The sequence below is a fragment of the Asterias rubens genome, chromosome 8 (assembly GCF_902459465.1).
Source record: "Asterias rubens chromosome 8, eAstRub1.3, whole genome shotgun sequence".
Taxonomy (NCBI): domain Eukaryota; kingdom Metazoa; phylum Echinodermata; class Asteroidea; order Forcipulatida; family Asteriidae; genus Asterias; species Asterias rubens.
This window is the reverse complement of record NC_047069.1, coordinates 9,172,668-9,192,788: the sequence shown is the minus strand read 5'-3', so window position 1 is coordinate 9,192,788 and position 20,121 is coordinate 9,172,668. Positions and strand designations below refer to the sequence as shown.

The following is a 20,121-nucleotide window of genomic DNA, read 5'->3' as shown; positions in this document are numbered from 1 at the left end:
AGTGCAATTTATGAAAACGTCATTTATGAAAACGTCACCTCATTACCATTAAGCTGTGAAAGTGACAGTATTTGTCACTTTTCAAACATAACTGACAGCTGTTAGTAGACAGTAGTTTGAAGATCAAGACATCAAGTTTCCTTCCATCCCATACTATAGTCAAGATTAATCTATGCCACAAATTGATGCACAAAGTATACATGATGGCTGAATGTTATAATTCAACACACATCAATCAAAACTTTTCAGAGTATTTTGTTTCCATCTTCATTTAAATGTGACACTTTCACAAGCAGGATGTGATGTGCACAAATTAGTTGCTGCTACAGTACTAAGTACAAGATTTAAAAGTAGGACACACATTGTAAAACTTAACATGATAATTATCCATGTGTTTCAATGTTTCTTTTGAATGTAGTTCATTAAAAAGTGCATCGAATGAGATACTGTTTTAATCTACAATGCTTAGTCTTAGTTGTGATAAGACTTGTTACTCTTGAATTGTGTCATGTGTGAGAAACTGCCCATGAAAAACTCACTGCTTGATTTGATTTTTCAAATCAAAGTTCTGTTAATTAAAAAAGAAAAAACTTTGGAAAGTTTGATGCCAATGAATTTGTTTGTCAAAAAGGGGGCAAATAGTAGATAAGGCTGGTGTAGATAAATGGATACAACCACAGTGTTTAAGAACTTTTTGAATTTTCAGAGGAGTGCTTGTCATCCATTCGTCTTTTCTTTGCCTCAGGAAATGGATAAGTCCAGATTTCAACTCGTGTTTATTGTCAGCTACAATTCACTCACACACATCCAATATTTGTTAATATTGTGTGGTAGCTAACCTGTTATGAAGCAGGGATTTGCTTGTACCAAGTAAATACATACAGCTCTTTGAAACTGTGCCCTAAGCTTGACTACAGAAATAAAATGATGAATCATTATCTTACCCTTTTTCCTGGATATTCCCAGCTGAGTTCAATATGGCTTCTTGATGGCACGTCCACCTCGCACATCACATCAAACCCTTCCCAGCCCTGTATCACTTCAGTCTTGCTGGCGTGTATCTCAGGCTTGACTGGGGAACTATGGACTGAAATAATAATCAATCAATCGATCAATCAAGTGACCAATTCATCAATCAAGGGAGCAGTCGATCGATCAATTCAGTAATCAATCAATTCAATGAGAGTGATAAAAATATCTGAAGTTTATGAAGAATGTCAGGAAATAACAAATTATAAGATGTAAATAAATGATGAGGTTTTTAACAGCAAGAGTTCCTTACATCTTCTCAAAGTATAAGAACGTTCGGGTATGCAATCTTTCAACCATGCAAGCTGTCAAGAAAAAAAAGATTTATTTAAGCTTACTTTTACCAACTTCCTTTTTTCTAATTTAAGTCTCCTCTATGCCCGTGTAATACTTCAACTATTTTAGAAAAGGACAAGTTTACATAATCCAATTTGAGTTATAAATGTTTAACTAATGCAGATTAATTGCACAGATAGAAGCTTTTGGAAGGGAAGTTTAGATCATTGGGTTTCTCTAAAAGTAACTGTCAATATTGTTTCCACAATATTCAGTCCAGCCCCAAACTTAGGAGACACTATAAATCTATCCCATAGATTACGCCTAGGTCAAAAAGAAGACACACTATCGAATTGATTAACTAATGCCTAAATTTCAGTATTCAACAAATAAAAGTTTCATACTCCTCTGTGTGATGTTCCCGTCAAGAGAATGGAGAATATCAGACCGAAACTGGCATACAGACATTATTACTTTGGGGGCAAGCACGGGCCAAGACATAAGTAAAAGAGGGGGGGCCTTTCAAACAACTCATTTTGTTAAATTGTTTTAATGTCATTTGGAGGCAGGAGGGGGAGGGGGCCAGGGTTGGAGCCCTCTCCCCCCTCTGGTTATGCCAATGCGCACCGACTGTGATTTTAAGTCACATTTCAGCGAGTTGATTTCAATCTACAAACATTGTATGCTTCATAAAGAACTTGACCATAATGTGCTCCTCTAAGAGTCATAGCCAATAATGTACTTCAAATTACTTCTACTAAGTTTGGACTTCTACTAAGTTTGGACCAAACTTGTGACAATTGAGGGTCAGATTTATGGTTGAAATGTGGTGTGCTTCGAATCCTGCCTCTTTCTACTCACCTTCATAGTGCACAGTGAATATCTGCTGCTGGAGCATATTTCCCAGGCGTGCCTCGCATGTAACAAATCCATTGTACAATTCCTGATTAGCCAAAACATTAAATCCAATCTTGGGATCGAAGACTAAGGTACTTTCATCCTGGTTCGTAACCGTCGTAAATCCAATGACCAGAGAAACTTCAGTCCTTGAGTTAGTTGTCCGACAGGGAATGGTGAATGGTGATTCACCACTAGTATAAATATTGTGATCAGCCACTGGTAGCAAAAGTTTCTCAGGATCTTTAAATGAAACAGAGAGATTAGATTGTTCAATTTGAAACTATCTAAGTTGATCTATGGGCCAAAATTTTATTTGCTGTTATCACCCATGTTTGGGAGTCAGATTCACCATGTGTTATTGTAAAGTGTGCATTATAGGTGGCGCAGCAAAGTTAACACGCGCACCATACATGTAGTTCTTATCGCAAATACTCGGTGTGGAATGCAGTGCATGCTGGTCCAGTTAGCAATCTAGTTTGATCACTAGCTAGACCAGCATGCACCTCATTCAACAGTTGGCGTTTGTGCAATAGGTATTTGTGTGCAATGGGTATTTGCCTGTAACTTGACTCCCAAAATGGCAAATCATAGACAGACAGCCCTTTTTTCTGAGATCTCAGTTGAAGGCTGAAGTCTATGAGTACAATTCCATAAACTGTGTCCATCATCAATCTTCCACCATACTGTTTGTTTTAAACACAAATGCACTCAATGCACTAGCTTGACACAAATTACAGCCCCCACCTCAATGTGAAGCGATGGTATTTTTTGCAAAGTGTGCAAATTTAGTGGTAGCTGGATTTTTCTGTTATACCATGGAGCGCCATGGTATCATGTAACAGAAAAAAACAGACTATGGACAGCCACAAAAACTCAGAATTTTGGCTGTTGGGTTTCTACATGGCCTTGCATGCTCATCATCATTCAATGTTGATTTTAAAACCAAAAAAACATGCCCATCACAAACAACCAGACAAAGTGACAAAAAGTTTGGACAGGTGTGGGGTTATCAATCATTAATGTATCAAAACAAGATACTTTTTAACGGTGTTTGATGATAATAGAAGACATCCTTGCAAAGTTTCATTCTATGAATTCCCTTGAGTATGCCCTATGCTCATCTTCATTTCCCTACTTTTTTATTTAACCATTTCACAACTTTTCTAAAGAAACTTTACCATGGCTCCATGCTTTTTTCAGACCTATTTTCGATCTCCCAAAAAAATATTTTTTAGAACATCATTGTTGCAGTCAAACCCAGACTTGATAACAGAGTAAAGACTAGTTACATTATCTTAAAATGCACCGGAATTTGTTGCTCTCTTTTGAGGAATTTTTGAGAATATTTTTTAGAACATCATTGTTGCAGTCAAACCCAGACTTGATAACAGAGTAAAGACTAGTTACATTATCTTAAAATGTACCGGAATTTGTTGCTCTCTTTTGAGGAATTTGTGAATGTCTTTACTAAATGTATAAATGCTGTTACAAACATGACACACTCTAGGTTTCTTTATAACAAAAAAATACATCAAACTACAGGAATTAAGAGTAGACAGAAGCAAAATAGATTTTCTCATGAAAGTAACTCACACACCCAGCTAATGTACTCTGCACATTATAATTCTAACATTGGTTCCCATGAGGCCTACAGTGTTTTTTTAGTGTATATCTTCAAGTGGAAGTTCCAAGTTCCTGAAAACAAGAATCCTTGTTGAAAACAAGGATGATTAAGCAATTGGGAATCTAAATTGAGGGCATGCACGTTTTTAAGTGGAAGTTACACACTGGCTTTGCCAGGAGGCTCCCCTTCCCTTAACCCCTTACCCATGACCATCAATCCACTGCTGCAAATGTATTGTGACCTGCTATAGTGTTTGGAACACTAAAAGCAGTGCTTTCATGATAACCAAATTTAGTTCAGATATTTGCATTTAATATGGCAATAAGCATTGGTTTACCTTTTCAGAAGTGTCTTATCATGATGTTTTCAAATGCAAATTTAGGCCTAACATCTACATTATTGTAGATGCCCGCTGCCAAACTTAGGATTTGAACTGTCTCTAGCTATCGGGCAATCTCGGTGGTCTAGTTGGTAAGACACTGCTCTAGAATTGCAAGGGTCGTGGGTTTGAATCCCACCTGAGTAATATGCCTGTGATATTTGTTTCACAGGACCCTGAGGGAAAGTACTGAGTATACAGTGCTAAAACACATCGGTGTATGGGTTAAAACCCAAAATAATAAAAACTAAAAATAATATTCTTTATCCCCGATGCAAATTTAACATCTTTGATTGAAGTGTGACTAGTTTTTAATGCAATGTCCGATTTAAAACTGACACTACTTTTTTTAAACTCTAGGTCCAATTGGAGTGAAGAAAGGGTTGTTAAAGATATAAAACATGGTTTGAAACTCTCCAAAACTCACCGTTGCTTGAGACATAAACATACACCTGAGAAGACACATCACTGGTCAAATTGTCCGAGTATCTCAGGTAGGCACACAAATACTGTCCAGTATCCTTATATTGTGCTGACTCCACTCGGAGTACACTGGAATGTTTTAACTGGGGTTCACAATCCTTGCAGGGAAATCTCGTAATATCTGCTCGGTTTTCTACAGCTAAGTGTTCGGGATAAATCCACTCAAGAACGAAGGCTCCATTGCAAGATATTTCCAGTGTTGTGTTTTCAACAAGTGTGAGTTCAGATCCTAGTGGTTGTATAGTTGGTGGGCCAACTTTTTTTAACCTTCCAGCTAAAGGGATCAAATCGATAAAAAAAATACAACTCTCATTAAAATTTAACATCTATTATAAAATTTATTGATCATTTTGCTGATACTCGAATGCACTGATGTAAATCTTGCACTCAGATGTTTCGGTAATTCATTGCATATAATCACAATCAAAGCAAATGTACAGTTTTATTTGGCATGCACTGTAATTTGCCGTTGACAATGTTACACCATTGTTGATAGCGGAGGAAGTGTGATCAATTATTTTGTAAAATAATTGGAATACCAAATATCAAGTATTAGTAAAACAATATAATTAAATAATTAAGTACTACTATTACCCAGCATTAGCTGATATCTGCAGCAGTAAGCAACTTTTTAGCAAGGTGTGACAAAGTAAATTCTAAGTAGTAATTCTCAAACATAACCATAGTTATAAAACTGTCCACTCTTCAAAATAGATTGGCTACATTGTAGGTCAAATGGAAGCACGGTAGGCCTACACTCCCTTTAAAAAGGAAGTCCCTGTCTACAAAATGGATCACTGAAGTAAAACAAAATAACAAAGAGGGACAGTTAACACCTGTTGAGCATTATTAACTGTGGTGTCTCTGAAAGTTCATGCCTTGCGGTTATTCTTCCAATGTTTTCATTTTTGTGTTTTCCCCCTTTCATTACACCATCATTCTTCACCAAACTGCATGTTGCTCTTTTTCAGTCGCTCCCGTTTTTGTATGTCTACACCTAAACAGGTTAGCAGGAAACTTCAGAGATGAGTGTAGTAATTGGCCTAAGATGATGTCATCATCTCAAGACTTTTAGGTGTCCACACTGATGATGACGAGCCTCTCTGGATGAAACCTCCCCTTTGCAATGACGCCGATAAAAAAAGTCATTGTCAGAGTGTCAGCTCCACTCTAGTCATCCTACCCTTCCTTCTATCTTATTGATGAACCAGAGAGAGATTTAGATCAGGTGGTGATTTGTATCGGAGGATACCTCCTTTATTGTGACATGTTGATGCCTCCACTGACCCGGATATTGAATCCAACAGATATAGCCAAAGATGCTAGTCATAATCCCATTCTTTTCACTGTCTGCATCATATTGTGCATCTATCATATAGATATTAGATGCTATTACATAGGAACAATGTTTCTTCAGTGACCAAATTGGAACAAGAATTCTGCAGAATAGCCTAATACATGGTTTTTATGTGTTTTCCCATTGTAATAATTTGTTTACGTAGTCATTCCCCTCAAAACAGTATCACTAACATGAAAAGAGCCATGAAGTTGAAATTCATGTCTGAATTACTATTCCAATTAACAGTAAAGTACTAATAACGATGACACTTTAGTGAAATTTAGAACCTCATCCCCTCAACTTAGAGTAATTAGGACTAGGTTGAACCAATGATACACTATCAAGAAAGTCAAGGGAGCTGAGAGAGCCATGTCTTAGCCTTCATACATGTTTTTGTTACAACATAATGGAGGGTAGGCCTATGGCCCCTTAAAAATCTCTGCATCATAACGTGGATTTATAATGTATCCATTTAAACTCTACACTGTCATTTAATTAAGCACTCGTCTTTTGGTTGACAGAGCATTTTAGCCAATACAGGCTATTGCATCAAATTAAATGGTGGCATATGATTAACAAAAATTTGCCCTGTTTCAGGTATTTCTTAAAATGATTATAAATACAGTAGACACTGTACAAAACATATAAACACAGGAGTCAAACCAAGCCTAGTTAGTATAGATGGTGTGGTTTGCAAACAGCTTGTGATAGATCACAGCTGTTGTGATCTTGAACTTACTCTTCAAAGCTAAAGCTGTTTTGACTTGACACGTCTTCAAAACAAAGTATTGAAGCTGGGAGTGAGTGTGACCTAGTCATTTGAGTGAAGAAAAATGTTCACTGCTTGCGTTTTAGTATTATTTCTTAATGTTATAATATACCATTCAAGTTCAGTAACAAGATGAAAGATTGGAATAAATACATGTCATGTAGTTCATACCTCAAACCCACTACTATACTGGCTTAGACAAAATCTTTTAATTCATAGCTTACATTATGAATTACTCATATTTAGTTGATCACTTTTCAAAAAGATAAAAGCACACTGAACATTTTCATCATGTTCAAACCCTGTTTTTAAATATTGGTATAAATTTTTAGCTTTATCAATGTTTTCACAAACTTTTAATTGTATGTTAAAACATTTTTTAAAGGAAACTTGTGAAAAGTATAAATGTGACAGTCTATACAACACCAACACTTTCGTGCATCACCGCTGATCCGCCGCCCAGTACTTAAGCAGCATGCAGCATCAGAGTCCAGCATTCTCCAGAAGACGATCAGAGCATACTGATCGAAACGTCAAGTTAATCCAACGGTTCTTTTCAGAACCACCCCAACTCATTTAGAGATTGTTATTACATGGTGTTACCGCAAACTCTTCTATATCTTATTTCCACCATGCAACGTTTCAAATCCTACTTAACGATTGGTTTGTAATATTAATAATCGGACAACCACAACCACAAACAGAAGTTTAAACATGGTCATCATCATCATCATCATCATCATATGATGGTTTCTTTTTACACATCAAATATTCTAGTGCTAAAGCATGATATAGTTTCCCTTTAAGTTGACCCTGATCCTCTAATCTTGTTTTCTCTGAACATCAGCCAGCTTCTGTTATTAGAATCTTAAAACATCTAAGTTGGATAATAACACTTTAACATCCAGCATAAATAGGTTTGTGAAATTACAGCAATTGCCACTTGACTTCACACAATATTCAAGGCCCAATGCTGTTTGCGTCTACATTTTCTGTCACGGTTCCGAAGTCAGGAAGCCAGTAAAATATCCAACATTACTCGATACCTTGAGCTACTGATATTGCCTCTGGAAACAATTTGGTACTATCAGTCAAGTGGAAGTTGAAGGAAACAGGAAACACTCTTTCCGCAGTGATTTAAATGTGATGGCAAAACTTACCCGCAATAGATTTAAAGACACTGGACACTATTGGTAGTTGCCAAAGACCAGTCTCCTCACTTGGTGTATCTCAACATATGCATAAAATAACAAACCTGTGAACATTTGAACTAAATTGGTCGTCAAAGTTGCGAGATAATAATGAAAGAAAAAACACCCTTGCCAAACAAGGTTGTGTGCATTCAGATGCTTGATTTCGTGACCTCAAATTCTAATTCTGAGGTCTCTAAATCAATTTCATGGAAAATTACTTCTTTCTCAAAAACTACGTCATTTCAGAGGGAGCCAATTCTCACACCATTTTATACTATCAACCTCTCCCCTTTACTCGTTACCAAGTAAGGTTTTATGCTAATAATTATTTTTACTAATTACCAATAGTGTCCACTGCCTTTAACCAGAAACTAAGTATCCAAAAGCAAATATACACTGGGTGGAGTAAAGATGTAACTTTGTACAAAGTATGATTAGGTTTTCCTCCTGTAACTTATGCAGAATTTTATGAGTGGCAAACACTCAAACTTGTATTACTCTGTTTGCGTCAATGAGGACTTTTTCAGTTTTAATTGTTTTAATTGTTTTAAAGGACGATAACAAACCTCAGAGACTTTTACAAAAGGGGTTATTCAATAAACTAATTACTTGATAAAGCCAAATCAACAAACATCATGTTCATTTAAGTCCCTCTTATTTATTGTACCTCAATAGCATTATCTAATTGTTTCATGCAACTGTGTGCATGGAGGTAGTAATAGATTGATGTTTAGCCAGCATTATAAGATAATCTCCTCTTTTATTAATTAGATGTTGTGAGTTTGGTCCACTGAAGCGTGCATAGAATCTAAGATTCAGCAAATTCCAACTCAATGAGCTGTATCTTCCAACCATGAAGTTTCTCGTTCATTAATTCATCAATTAGTTTCTGTCATCTTTTTAATATCCAAATCCAGGAATAATCAGCAGGAATATTAAAAAGAATGTCTGTCCTCAGCCTTTACATTTGTCAGCTAAGTGGTTATAAACCACAGAAGTTAATTTTCTGAGGCAGTCAGGGGTGAATTACCTTGACCTGATGATGATAATTTCAGATGTCTTGACTATGTCTTGGTCAGTGTGTATGGTATCAGGAATGAAGTGTACAGATGTGAATGTATAATATGTTGTGAGGGTGCTAAATGTAGAGCAAGGACACAACTTAATGTCTACAGCCTCATAACAAACTGGGTCTAGCAATTTGAAGCTTGTGTGTATTTAGAATATGTTTCTCACCAAAAATGAAAATTATTGGAGTCTTAAGCGCACATATCCACCATGAAGATGCTCTTGAAGGGACTTGAACAATAATTAGTACTTTTTAAGAAGTTGTGAGACCCATTCGTGTAGCACGGTATTTATAATATAGGGTCAGAGCTGTGGTGCACTCTGCAGCCACAACCAGAAACACAGGGGCAAACCTACTATATTATTAATATGCATTTAGGTACGCTATTCATAGTAAAACCATGTCACAGCGTTTACAATAGAAAGAGCAAATACAAACAAAACAACAAAGTGGCTAATCAATGAAAGAGACCAACAGCTATCCCATTCCAAGGGCCAAGCAATAGGCCCTAATGGTTCAGGGCCATATTCATAAAAAATAGCAATTTCTTTTTCTAGGCTTTTTCTTACATCTTTATACAGATGTATGTATAAAGATGTACGCAAAAGCCTAGAAAGCATAAAGATGTAAGCAAAAGCCTAGAAAAAGCAATTGCTATTTTTTATGAATACGGCCCAATGTCTGTGGACAGACCATGGCTAAGCTTGTAGCCGAGTGCAATACACATTCACTTTACCATGATGTAGGCCTAAATGAAAATAATAGTGTCATAAAATAATTTTTAGAGAAACTTCATCAAACCCGTAGGATCAGAATTAATGTACTTTCTCAAAACCAAATGAAGTCTTCTTCTTTTTACACAACAGTTACACAATCTCATTCTCAATGATAGCGGCTTCAATTGCAAGTTGCCAAGTAAATTCACCAAGCCACAGTGGTTTAAGACCCAGACATCAGGTCCGATTTTTTTTTCTGAGATAACTACATATCTTTGGTGACTTGAACAAGAAGAACTAATTTGTTGAAGAATTTTTATTTTTTTGAAATTTATGACCCTGGTTTTTTAAGGATTTGTAGTTCGTATATTGTGACATACACTTATATTCAGCAAAAATCACAAACCCTTATGTTAAAAAAAATACCAGGGTAGGCATATACAAATTGTTTGAGAAAACAAATATTGTTTTTAAATTACCTGTATAAGTGACCTTTCGCACTGTAGAAAATTAAATACGGACCGAAGTTTTGATGATACGGCAAAAATGCTTTGAAATCTTCGACTAAAATGTCAAAAAATGCTACTTATAAAAAAAAATACCGCCACACATCTTTAAAATAAGCCATTAAGGGCCTGGACGAAATGCTAAAAATATGTAATAGATTAGTAAAGTAACCATTCGTTGTGGCTAGAAATTCACGGTAAATTAGCGAAAATGAGTTTTTATTCCTGAAAATGAGAATTTTCAAAAAAGCAATTGTTTACATCGCAAAATTAAGGAAAATAAACAAAAATCAAATCGTTGGCTATTTTCCCAATCGGGCACCAACGGCCAACATATTTTTTGTATTTGTTTCCATAAAATGATAGAGTGACTACTTAGCTTTGAAAATAAAATAGCGCCGAAATCCCGCAAGATCGCCTTCACTCCCAAAAACTAAGTTTTCAGAACGCTGTTTTTAACCAAAAACATCGTGTACATTAACATTACACACGGAAGATATAGCGCCCTCTGTTGACTTCAAAACCACATCATAAAAATTGTCACAATAATTCGTGAATCACGACACGGATCGATAAATTGTGGATTATTTTAATGGACAACCACGTTTTATCTACCTAAAGATGACATTGAGACATGCTTGAGATATTATAAAGGTATTTTTGACCGATTATGAAGGTATTTTGACCGATTATTGTACAGAAACTTGTCGATGTCGGGGTCACATAGGGTTTTAAACCACTGTGCAAGCATTGGTTTCAGACATTCATTTAAACATTTAATTCTATTTTTATTAACAGATTTAAACAAAAATATTTCTCACTGACTGAATATCTCTACAAATCGTATGGATGAACAGTGCATGAATGCAAAAAAAAAAAAACAGTCCATTGACCCAATCATTTCTAAAGCAATTTATGTTAAATTTGTTGAGGTTGTGATAGCATCCTACAGAACCCTGTCAATATTTTGACCAAGCTTGGAACCAGGCCCAGCATTTCTGCACGATATCCCCTGTGAGGATTTCCTGTTTGTACCTAGGGGCAGTTTGGGTTTCTGGAAAGCTACCCGCAAAGACACTCAATAATGAATGTACTGGACACTCTGCGGTAAACCATAACAAGTGGACAACAGGGCAACAGTCAGTAGGTTAATTTCAGGAAAGTGTATCTTTACCTTTTAACCTAATGATCCACAGGACCAACATGTTTTGAGTCAGTCAACTTAAGGTCTTTTTAAGAGCTACAAAATGTGTATTAGCATTGTTTGGAAGGACTTACTTGTCAAGTATTCAATGTACATGTATCGTTGAATGACTTCAACTTTACTACATTTGTACATTTATTTCATTCACCTCTCCTAATTTCTGTTCTGACTTTGGGGCTTGGGTGGATGTGCCTCCATGCGTTGGGGAGGGGATCAGGGAGGGGATCATTGGAACACCAAAGAACTAATAATAATGCATTTTTTTTTAATAATAATGTATTTATAGTGCGCCATCTATCTAGTGTACAAGACCCTATTCCGAGGCACAGAACAAAAAACAATATACAACAAAAAATAAATATATATAGAATACAATAACAAATTATACAATGAATAATCTACTGTCAAGACATGTAACGTGCCAAGTGTATAAGGATTTAAATAAATGAGTTTTCAGCAAGTTTTTAAGCAATGGGAGACAACTACAGCATGGTATGTTATTAGGTAAAGCGTTCCAGAATTTAGGAGCACAAGCGGAAAAGGCACGATCGCCATACGATGAGGAAGATAGTTAAAAGGGACTTGCAGGAGAACGAAGAGTGCGAGAGGGGGCGTAAGGTACAAGAAGATTTGCAATGTAAGACGGAGTTAAAGGGATGCTGCAGTGAATTAAAATAAAACAGTTAATTTTGCTGTCATTTATTTCTGATATGTATTGAACCACAATAAAATGTGTGTTGTTTTTTCCCCGACATATCTCACTTGCGTAATTAGCGAATAAGTCATGCCCCCCCTTTTGTGGATTGTTACCGCCCCCTACCATCGACGTCACGTCGGGAATTCAAACATATCGTCGGCAAAAAGAGTCTGGTCCCTAACTACACGCGCCTAGGTACCAGGCCACACAGTGCACACGTCTTTATATGCACGCAGCCAGGGGGCCCGACGGCTCGGGTTCCCGACATGACGTCACGTTTATGCCCCTTTTAGGGGCGGGGTGGGTTCCGCTGATCTCTTGAAAACCACCTTTAAGCCGATCTGAGATTTAAATGCATTAAGTCAAATTTTGAATTGAATTCGTTGTCGAATGGGAAGCCAGTGAAGTTCCTGCAATATAGGTGATCATGTTTTTAAGATTTTGTTAAACTAGGCCATATAAAGAATTGACGAACAAATTAAAATAAATCAATTTTTACAAATTAGTGCAATACTGTGTAGCATGTAAGCCTACTGCTGAAGCTTGCATTGCAAGCTGAAAATACATTTAAACTAGGTTCAAACAGCCCAGATATTATGCCTAAATATATGTACTGCATCATGCTGTATTTAGAATTTAAAAGCTATGTCTTCCATTTTACCTACACACACGTCCACATCAACTAAAAACCAACCCAAACAACAAAATGAATTATTGCACAATATATTATTGTTTTATTATGAAACAACCATTTCGTCTGCATTAATGGTCTTAAATGTTCTATGTTCCCCTGATGGTGACTAAGACAAGAACAGTTTTTCTCCCAGTACATGAACTGTCAACTACTACATTTACATGTATTATTACTAGAGCAAAATGTGGCCACACATTCTGAATAAGGGCATTCTAATGTCATAATACATCCCGAGGGGAGAACCTTCTGATCACAAGTGTTAAAAGCCGAGGGCTAAAATGTAATAACGGTAACCCCTTGTGTATCAAAGGCTAAAGAGAACATGCACCATCGGTTGGTTTGGGATCGGTGGTGCTCTAGCCATGCTCGCCATTTAAATGTAGGTTCTATGCTGAGACGTCATTTCTAAGAAAGAACAGTGTTTGGGATATTTCCGCCGAACTTGACATCGAAATGGAATAAATTTATGGCTTTGATTGGCCCAAATATGATAAAACTTATACGGGGCATATACGCCTTTCTTAATATTTTATGCATGAGGTACGTCACAATGCAAATCCAAAACGGGGCGATGGGCGCAGCCACTGCAAGTGATGGGGGACGTGCGCCCATGGTAAGAATTATGACGTCATGCATAAATATTAAGAGAGGCGTATGGGCCCTAAATGTTATGCTCAAGTTTGTAAATTGATGAATATTGCCATAAACCTACTTGTATTTTATGAAGTCATAAAGCAAAACATTTATGAAAAAGCAAAAGTAAAACTTTTCACAGGACAAACTTTGAACAAACAAACTGATTTTAGTCTAATAATAGAACAAGGCCAAAACAAAGCAGTGAGCATAAGTGACGCTTAATAGCAGTGGGGTCCTTTTTTTTTTTAAAACCTACCTAAGTTTACCGTGAATGACTGAGACATGTTTAGATTTGGGCAATTATGGCAGGCTCACTCCACTGGATAAAATAAACAGTGAAATTGCCCAGGGATTTATGATAACAGATGTTGGGAGCAGATAAGATTATATTCAATTTTTAATCTTAGGCGGCCTACAACTTCTGGCAGTGGTCGAATCATTTTTAACAGTATTCCAATGCTTTGTGATTATTGTGTTATGTTTTGGTCTGCTGCACGCATCCCAGGCCACGGAGAAGTAGAAGTTGTGTTGACAAGGAAACTTGTGCTCATGTCTTTCGAACTTTTCAATGAGGCATAAAGAGGTACAACTTATTACCCAAAAAACCTGGGAACAAGTACATTTAAGGCATCCATTTATCATTTAAATATTGTTCCTATTTTAAGAAATCTGATGGGTCATAATCTTGGCAGCTGCCAATCAGCTGGCTTCCCAATCAAGATTTCTCTAGAAATACATACTAGCAGTCTACACAGTTTGTTTCTAAATGTCCAAGTGGACCACTAAACAAAGCTGCCCTGTGTACCTTTATGCCATTTTGTCTACCGCCAAGTAATTCTATTGATACTATCAACTATACTTGTGGCCTGTTTTACCTTTTTTATTGTAAACAGGTGGAAACCAGTACTTGTGATCTTCACAATACACATTGCAGGTAATTACCCTCTTCCTGCCATTGTGAATAAAGCATTGGGGAAGCATACTACTTTTAAGAAGTATGTGTATTACATGTAGGAGTCCATTGAGTAAAGAGTCAGTCCAGTTAATATTTGCACAGATTTGTCAGCCTTGTTTACATTCATACACCAAAATTGTTGGAATTGGTAAGAAATGTGTAATGTGACTCCCGTGAGATAAACAGTTCAAATATTTAACTCATTGATTTAATGACTCTGTTGTACAAAAAATTATTTAAGCCTATTGAACAAAAATCACAGTTTTCAACATCTTTACTATTTATAATAAAATCTTAAAGAAAAAGAAAAAATTGCTTGCCTAATCTCTTGGACTGATGAAAGGTTCATGTTTATTCACCACCTGGGGGAACGAACTTGAACAAAATGGACACATTGTAGGATGCCATTTATGCATCATTACTTCTGTAAGAATTTGTAAAGGTCAAACCTTTGTGAACTTAATTCTTTGTAATGACCTGATTTTCGCCAAGGTTACCCAAGGTGGCCAAGTAGTGAGTTGTGCTGCATATGATCCATTACCAGATAGTAAAAAGATGATTCATGCAAATTGGCTGAGACTCCCTTCCCTCGACAATAAAAGTAATTTCCTGATCTTGATCTTGATGAGATATGTGGTGGTGGCCTAATTTTTATCATGAGCAAGAGCTTCATACAGTATTTTACACACAGGTTGTATAAGTTGATAGTTGACTCAATAGAAATGACTGTCATTACTTAGTAATTTTGTCGAACTACCACGTTTTCAATTTTAGCTTTCATGTTTCACTATTGTGGATTATAGCCTATTTGTATGCATACCATGATGACAATGTTTAAAAACTCAATCATGGTGAGAATTTTCTTTCATCTTATCATCTCATCTCAATGAAGAAAAAAACCCAATATTTTTCCAATATGTGCAAAATGCTCTTCGGAATAAATGTATCAACAGTTTTTAACCCAATGGCAATTATTGTTTCAATCCATGTTTCTGTTTTGTGTGAATTTTGTTGGGGGGGGGGGGGAGGAAGAGTAGTCACTAGTCAGTGAATTTCTTCTCAGACTCTGAAAAGCTTGCCATTCCATAAGCTGGCATCAATATGTAACTGTTGACAAAACAAAAACATGCTTTTCATTGTTCTTATCAAAGTTGAAACAATAGTGCACATTCTTAAATTTGGAATGTCAACATACAGCTTAAATGGCTTCCCCTGTATAACTGTCATCACCTGACAAACCTGTTTATGGCAGACTAGTAGGCCCTACTGTCCACACATGTCAGCCTCTGCTTTTAGATTTTACAACATTATTAAACTCACTTCTTAAAGCCATTATACACTTTCGGTGCAGAAAAATAATTAAAAGTTCACAGATTTACAAATAATTTACAGGGTTTACAGAAGGTAATGGTGAAAGACTTATCTTGAAATATTATTTCATGAAATGCTTTACTTTTTGAGAAAACATTAAAACAATATCAATTCTCGATAGCAAGAATTACGGATTTATTTTAAACACATGTCATGAAACGGCAAAACTTGGGGAAACAAGTAGGGGTTGGTTTTCGGAAGACTAGCCTTCACAGTTGGTGTATCTCAACATATGCATAAAATATCAACCCTGATATTTTATTCAAAACCATAGTTAGTTTCTGACAGGACTTTCTGCATGATTGTAAGTTAAAAGCATAAAGGCAAATAACGGGTTGTTCTCTGTGCTCACTTCAATGTGTTCCCTTACATGTCAACAGAAATTTCTTTCTATATTCAGCTTGCCAAATTGTGCTCCTTTTTTATTTAGCCCTTTATTTCACATTCATGAAAGTTTACTTTGAAATGAAAATAATTTAACATACAGGTTACTATCCCGGTATGACAAAATTAACAACAATCAAATTTCTAAATCAATTTAAACGAATAAACTTAATAATATTAATAAATACAGGTATGTGTAGGCTCAAATAGGCTGCTATAAAGTTTAATTTAAAAACAATAATTGTCTAACATCACGTAAGCTATAACTACAATGCCAGAGAACTCTACTGTACTATTTTACAATCCCCCCCCCCCAAAAAAAAAAAGTTAGTGGTGATGTTTCGACCATAGCAGTCTTTCTCAAAGGTTAAAACGACATTGACAACACAACAAACAGATTGTCAGCTTTGGCTAGATAGTCTAGGGTCGAAAAATGAAACTAATTATTGGTAGGCATTTTGCATTCAGCGAATACTATTTTTAAATCTTTATTTCAACATCGCCTTCTACCTACATGTAGTCTCATCCCTCCCCTTGTTATTCGCACCCCTCCTCAGACCTCAGTCTTACCGCACCCTAGTAGTAGTAGGTAGGAGTAGACCCAGTAATTTAGGCACCATACAGTTTTTTTAATCAAGTTTGACTGCGATAGTCGTTCAAAGTAAACCTTTCAAAAAGAAGTGCACAGCACCAGTAACCCCCACGTACCCAACCCCACCCCCAACACATCCATACATTGTACACCCAACAACCACACTTTTCCACCAAATAAAACCGGCTACAAAAGACTGCTGGCAGCAGTCCAAATTCTTGTCGACCTTTTTATGAACTCTGGTTTTTACACCACTTTCAGTTACCCTTTGCAAGGAAAACTTGTTTATTTTGGTTTTAATTTTAACCAAACATACACAGCATGGCACGAAGAAAATAAAGTTGAGCACGAACATTGTTGTCATTAGGACAAATGCTCCAATAGTAGTGTTTAGTGGTATTGTGTGTTCGTTGCTGTTTTGTTGTTGATTTGTTGAGTATGTTGGCGTTACTATGTGTTTCTATGAAGATAAAAAAATGTCTGGGAATTACAAACAATACAGTAACAGAATTGACTAAATTCAATTGATTTCATTTGAATGATTCACTCAAATGATTATTCGTGAACAAACAAACTCAACAAAACTGTTACTAGTGGTGGTGCCCCCACAGAAAACTTACCAAAAGCTGAACCAGCAAAAAGCAGACAACATGCAACCTGTAGAATGAATAGCAACGACGCCTGCCATCGAAACACACCGACGGGACCAGTGTCCCTTAAAACTAACAGTCTTGTGTAAAATCCAGGCATTTTTAGTCTATGTAATTAATCCAATCCGAGAAAAATTTCCACAGTACAATATCATTCCATTTATGAGAAGGTAACGCTAGGTCATTTTCCTTTGCCGACACAAAAACACGGAGGAATTTTAGAATGGCGTAAAACCTTCCAACATAGATCCATGTTCTAAACACACACACACGGCGTCTGCTTTCTGAAATTCAGAACGGAAATCTTGGCAGTTTGGGGCAAACACACAAGACCGACTCGACCAAAAGAGTTTGAACACTTTTACTTCATTAGCATACTGCTGTGCTTTTTATAAAACCTTCTCCCTGTGAATGCACTCATCTTTGGTTTGGTTTTCAAAAATAAACATGCTGTCACTTTTTAAAGCGTAACTTGAACATTGAATATTTGTGAGAGTGTTACCGTGAAAAATCAGAGTCTTAAAATGCAGTTTCATTACAAATTTAGACAGCAATTTCTTACTTTTAAGAGGGTAGTGCGCAATAGAAGTAATAGCAGGCTGTGGGCGGAGTCATCTACCCCTGCCAACAAATAATAATAATAAGTCACGCCACGCACGCGCTTGAAGTGTGAGGAGTGCTGCCAAACTTTTAGGGGGACAAAAGCAACCCATCAATCAATCAAAGTGAAAACTTCAGGGAAATCTTTTGGAGATTTGCATACAACTGTCCCTCCCTAAGAAAGGTGACACGTGCCGCGTGCCGGCGGCGGCCACGGCACGCTGAGCTGAGATAAGCAATAAATACTGTCTTCTAACAAAATTAGGTAGGCCTAGGCCTACCGGTCGGCGGTCTGCGTTTGGATTGTATACAGTCATGGTCCCCCCATTACTGCCCATTATCCTTTCACTTTGACTCAGGTAATTTGGCTGAGAATGTATTTTTAAAGACGTTCAGAATATGTTAACTTGGGCCTTATATAGTTTGTTTACACTTTGCGGGTGGTGTAATGAAATTTATCCACGATGAGAAAAGTGCGTCGTCGTCCAATAGAGGGCACACTTCAAATCGTTCACAATTGCCATCAGGAAGTAATAGGGTTTCTTAATAATAGTCTATGCTCGTCATCACTTCTGGTAAAGACATTTCGGATTTTTATAGTAGCACGATCTCTTTTGGTCGCAGGCTAGGGATTTTGGGTTTCTCTTGAAAAAAACAAAAAAACAAAAAACAGTGCTCTACAATAATAGTGGCCATAATCACGTGTATATTTCTAAGCATGGTGTAACATTTTCTTGTAGCTAATACTAATCATTCTACGTAGGCCTACGGTTTTTAACAAATATTTTACTTTGTTTTAGAGGGTATTTCCAAGTTACTTGTCTTTCATACGTTACTTACGAGCATAATAAACAAACTCCCGTTGGTCTTTCGTGACTTTTATGAAGCACAGTGCCAGGTGCTGACCCAAAGTTTACCGGAAACAAGTTGGAGAATGCTGTCGGGGAACTTGTTTGGCAAAATGCCCTCTACCAACCACCTGAACGGTAACGCGGCCATAAAACCTGAGCACTTAAAGGGGACGGTAATAATGGGCCTGTAAGAGGTGAAAGAAGTGATCTGAAGAATTGGAGGCCAATCAGCCTACTGAACGTTGACTATAAAATAATTTCTAAACTCATCACTAAACGTCTTAGAATCATTCTACCTAATTTAATCAATGAAGATCAGACCTGTGGTGTTCAAGGGAGAAATATTCAGGACAATTTGATGATTCTTAGAGATGTCATCGATTATGTGAATTTACATAATAAAGAAGCAGCCATTGTTAGCATTGATCAAGAAAAGGCTTTTGACCGTATTGAATGGAAATATATGTTTGCCATGATGCAAAAAATGGGTATTCCCGAGTTTGTGAGAAGGTGGATTGAAATTTTATACAGCAATCCCACGGTTACCATCAATGTCAATAATTTCATTACCGAGCCCTTTCAAGCGACCAGAGGTATAAGACAGGGGTGCCCGCTTTCCCCTCTTTTATATGCCATATGTGTTGAAGGCCTAGCTAACTTGATCAGAGGTAACAATGGAGTTAAAGGTGTGATCCTTCCAGGGCAACTTGTTCAATATCAAATTATTCAACACGCTGATGACACCAGTATTTTTATTACTGACAACACAGAGTTCAATGCATTACGAAGTTTGTTTTACAGTTATGGAGAAGGGTCAGGCTCTAAAATAAATGTTTCAAAAACTCAAGGATTGTGGCTTGGTGCGTGGAAAAACAGAACAGATAAGCCAGGGAATTTCAATTGGAATAATCAAAAGATTAAAATTCGTGGCATTTATTTTGGAAATGGTGTCAAACCAGAAGACATTTGGTTGGAACGGGTTTACAAAACGAAAAATGTTCTGAATAGATGGAAAGAAAGGTCTCTGACTATGAAAGGGAAAGCTGTTGTTGTGAATAGTTTCATTGGTAGCAGCTTAGCGTATTATGGTTCAGTGGTCCCTTGCCCCAAATATCTGAAAGACGAATTGGATAGAAGTATTTTTGATTTCTATTGGTCCTCTAACCTAACAAAATAAGAAGAGACACTATCAGAGGTCCATCAG

The 20,121-nt window shown here is 36.7% G+C and overlaps 1 protein-coding gene across 1 annotated transcript in view; it reads right to left on the bottom strand.

Annotated features, from left to right (window-relative positions):
* Positions 1-6,066, bottom strand: part of LOC117293569 (hemicentin-1-like) — a 54,043-nt gene extending 47,977 nt beyond the window's left edge. The window contains exons 1-4 of the mRNA XM_033775928.1: positions 5,979-6,066; positions 4,636-4,965; positions 2,167-2,445; positions 945-1,087 (exon numbers count right to left, since the gene is read on the bottom strand). Of these exons, the coding sequence (XP_033631819.1) occupies positions 945-1,087; positions 2,167-2,445; positions 4,636-4,965; positions 5,979-6,066 (840 nt within the window). The remainder of the gene's footprint in view (positions 1-944; positions 1,088-2,166; positions 2,446-4,635; positions 4,966-5,978) is intronic.
* Positions 6,067-20,121: the final 14,055 nt, after the last annotated feature.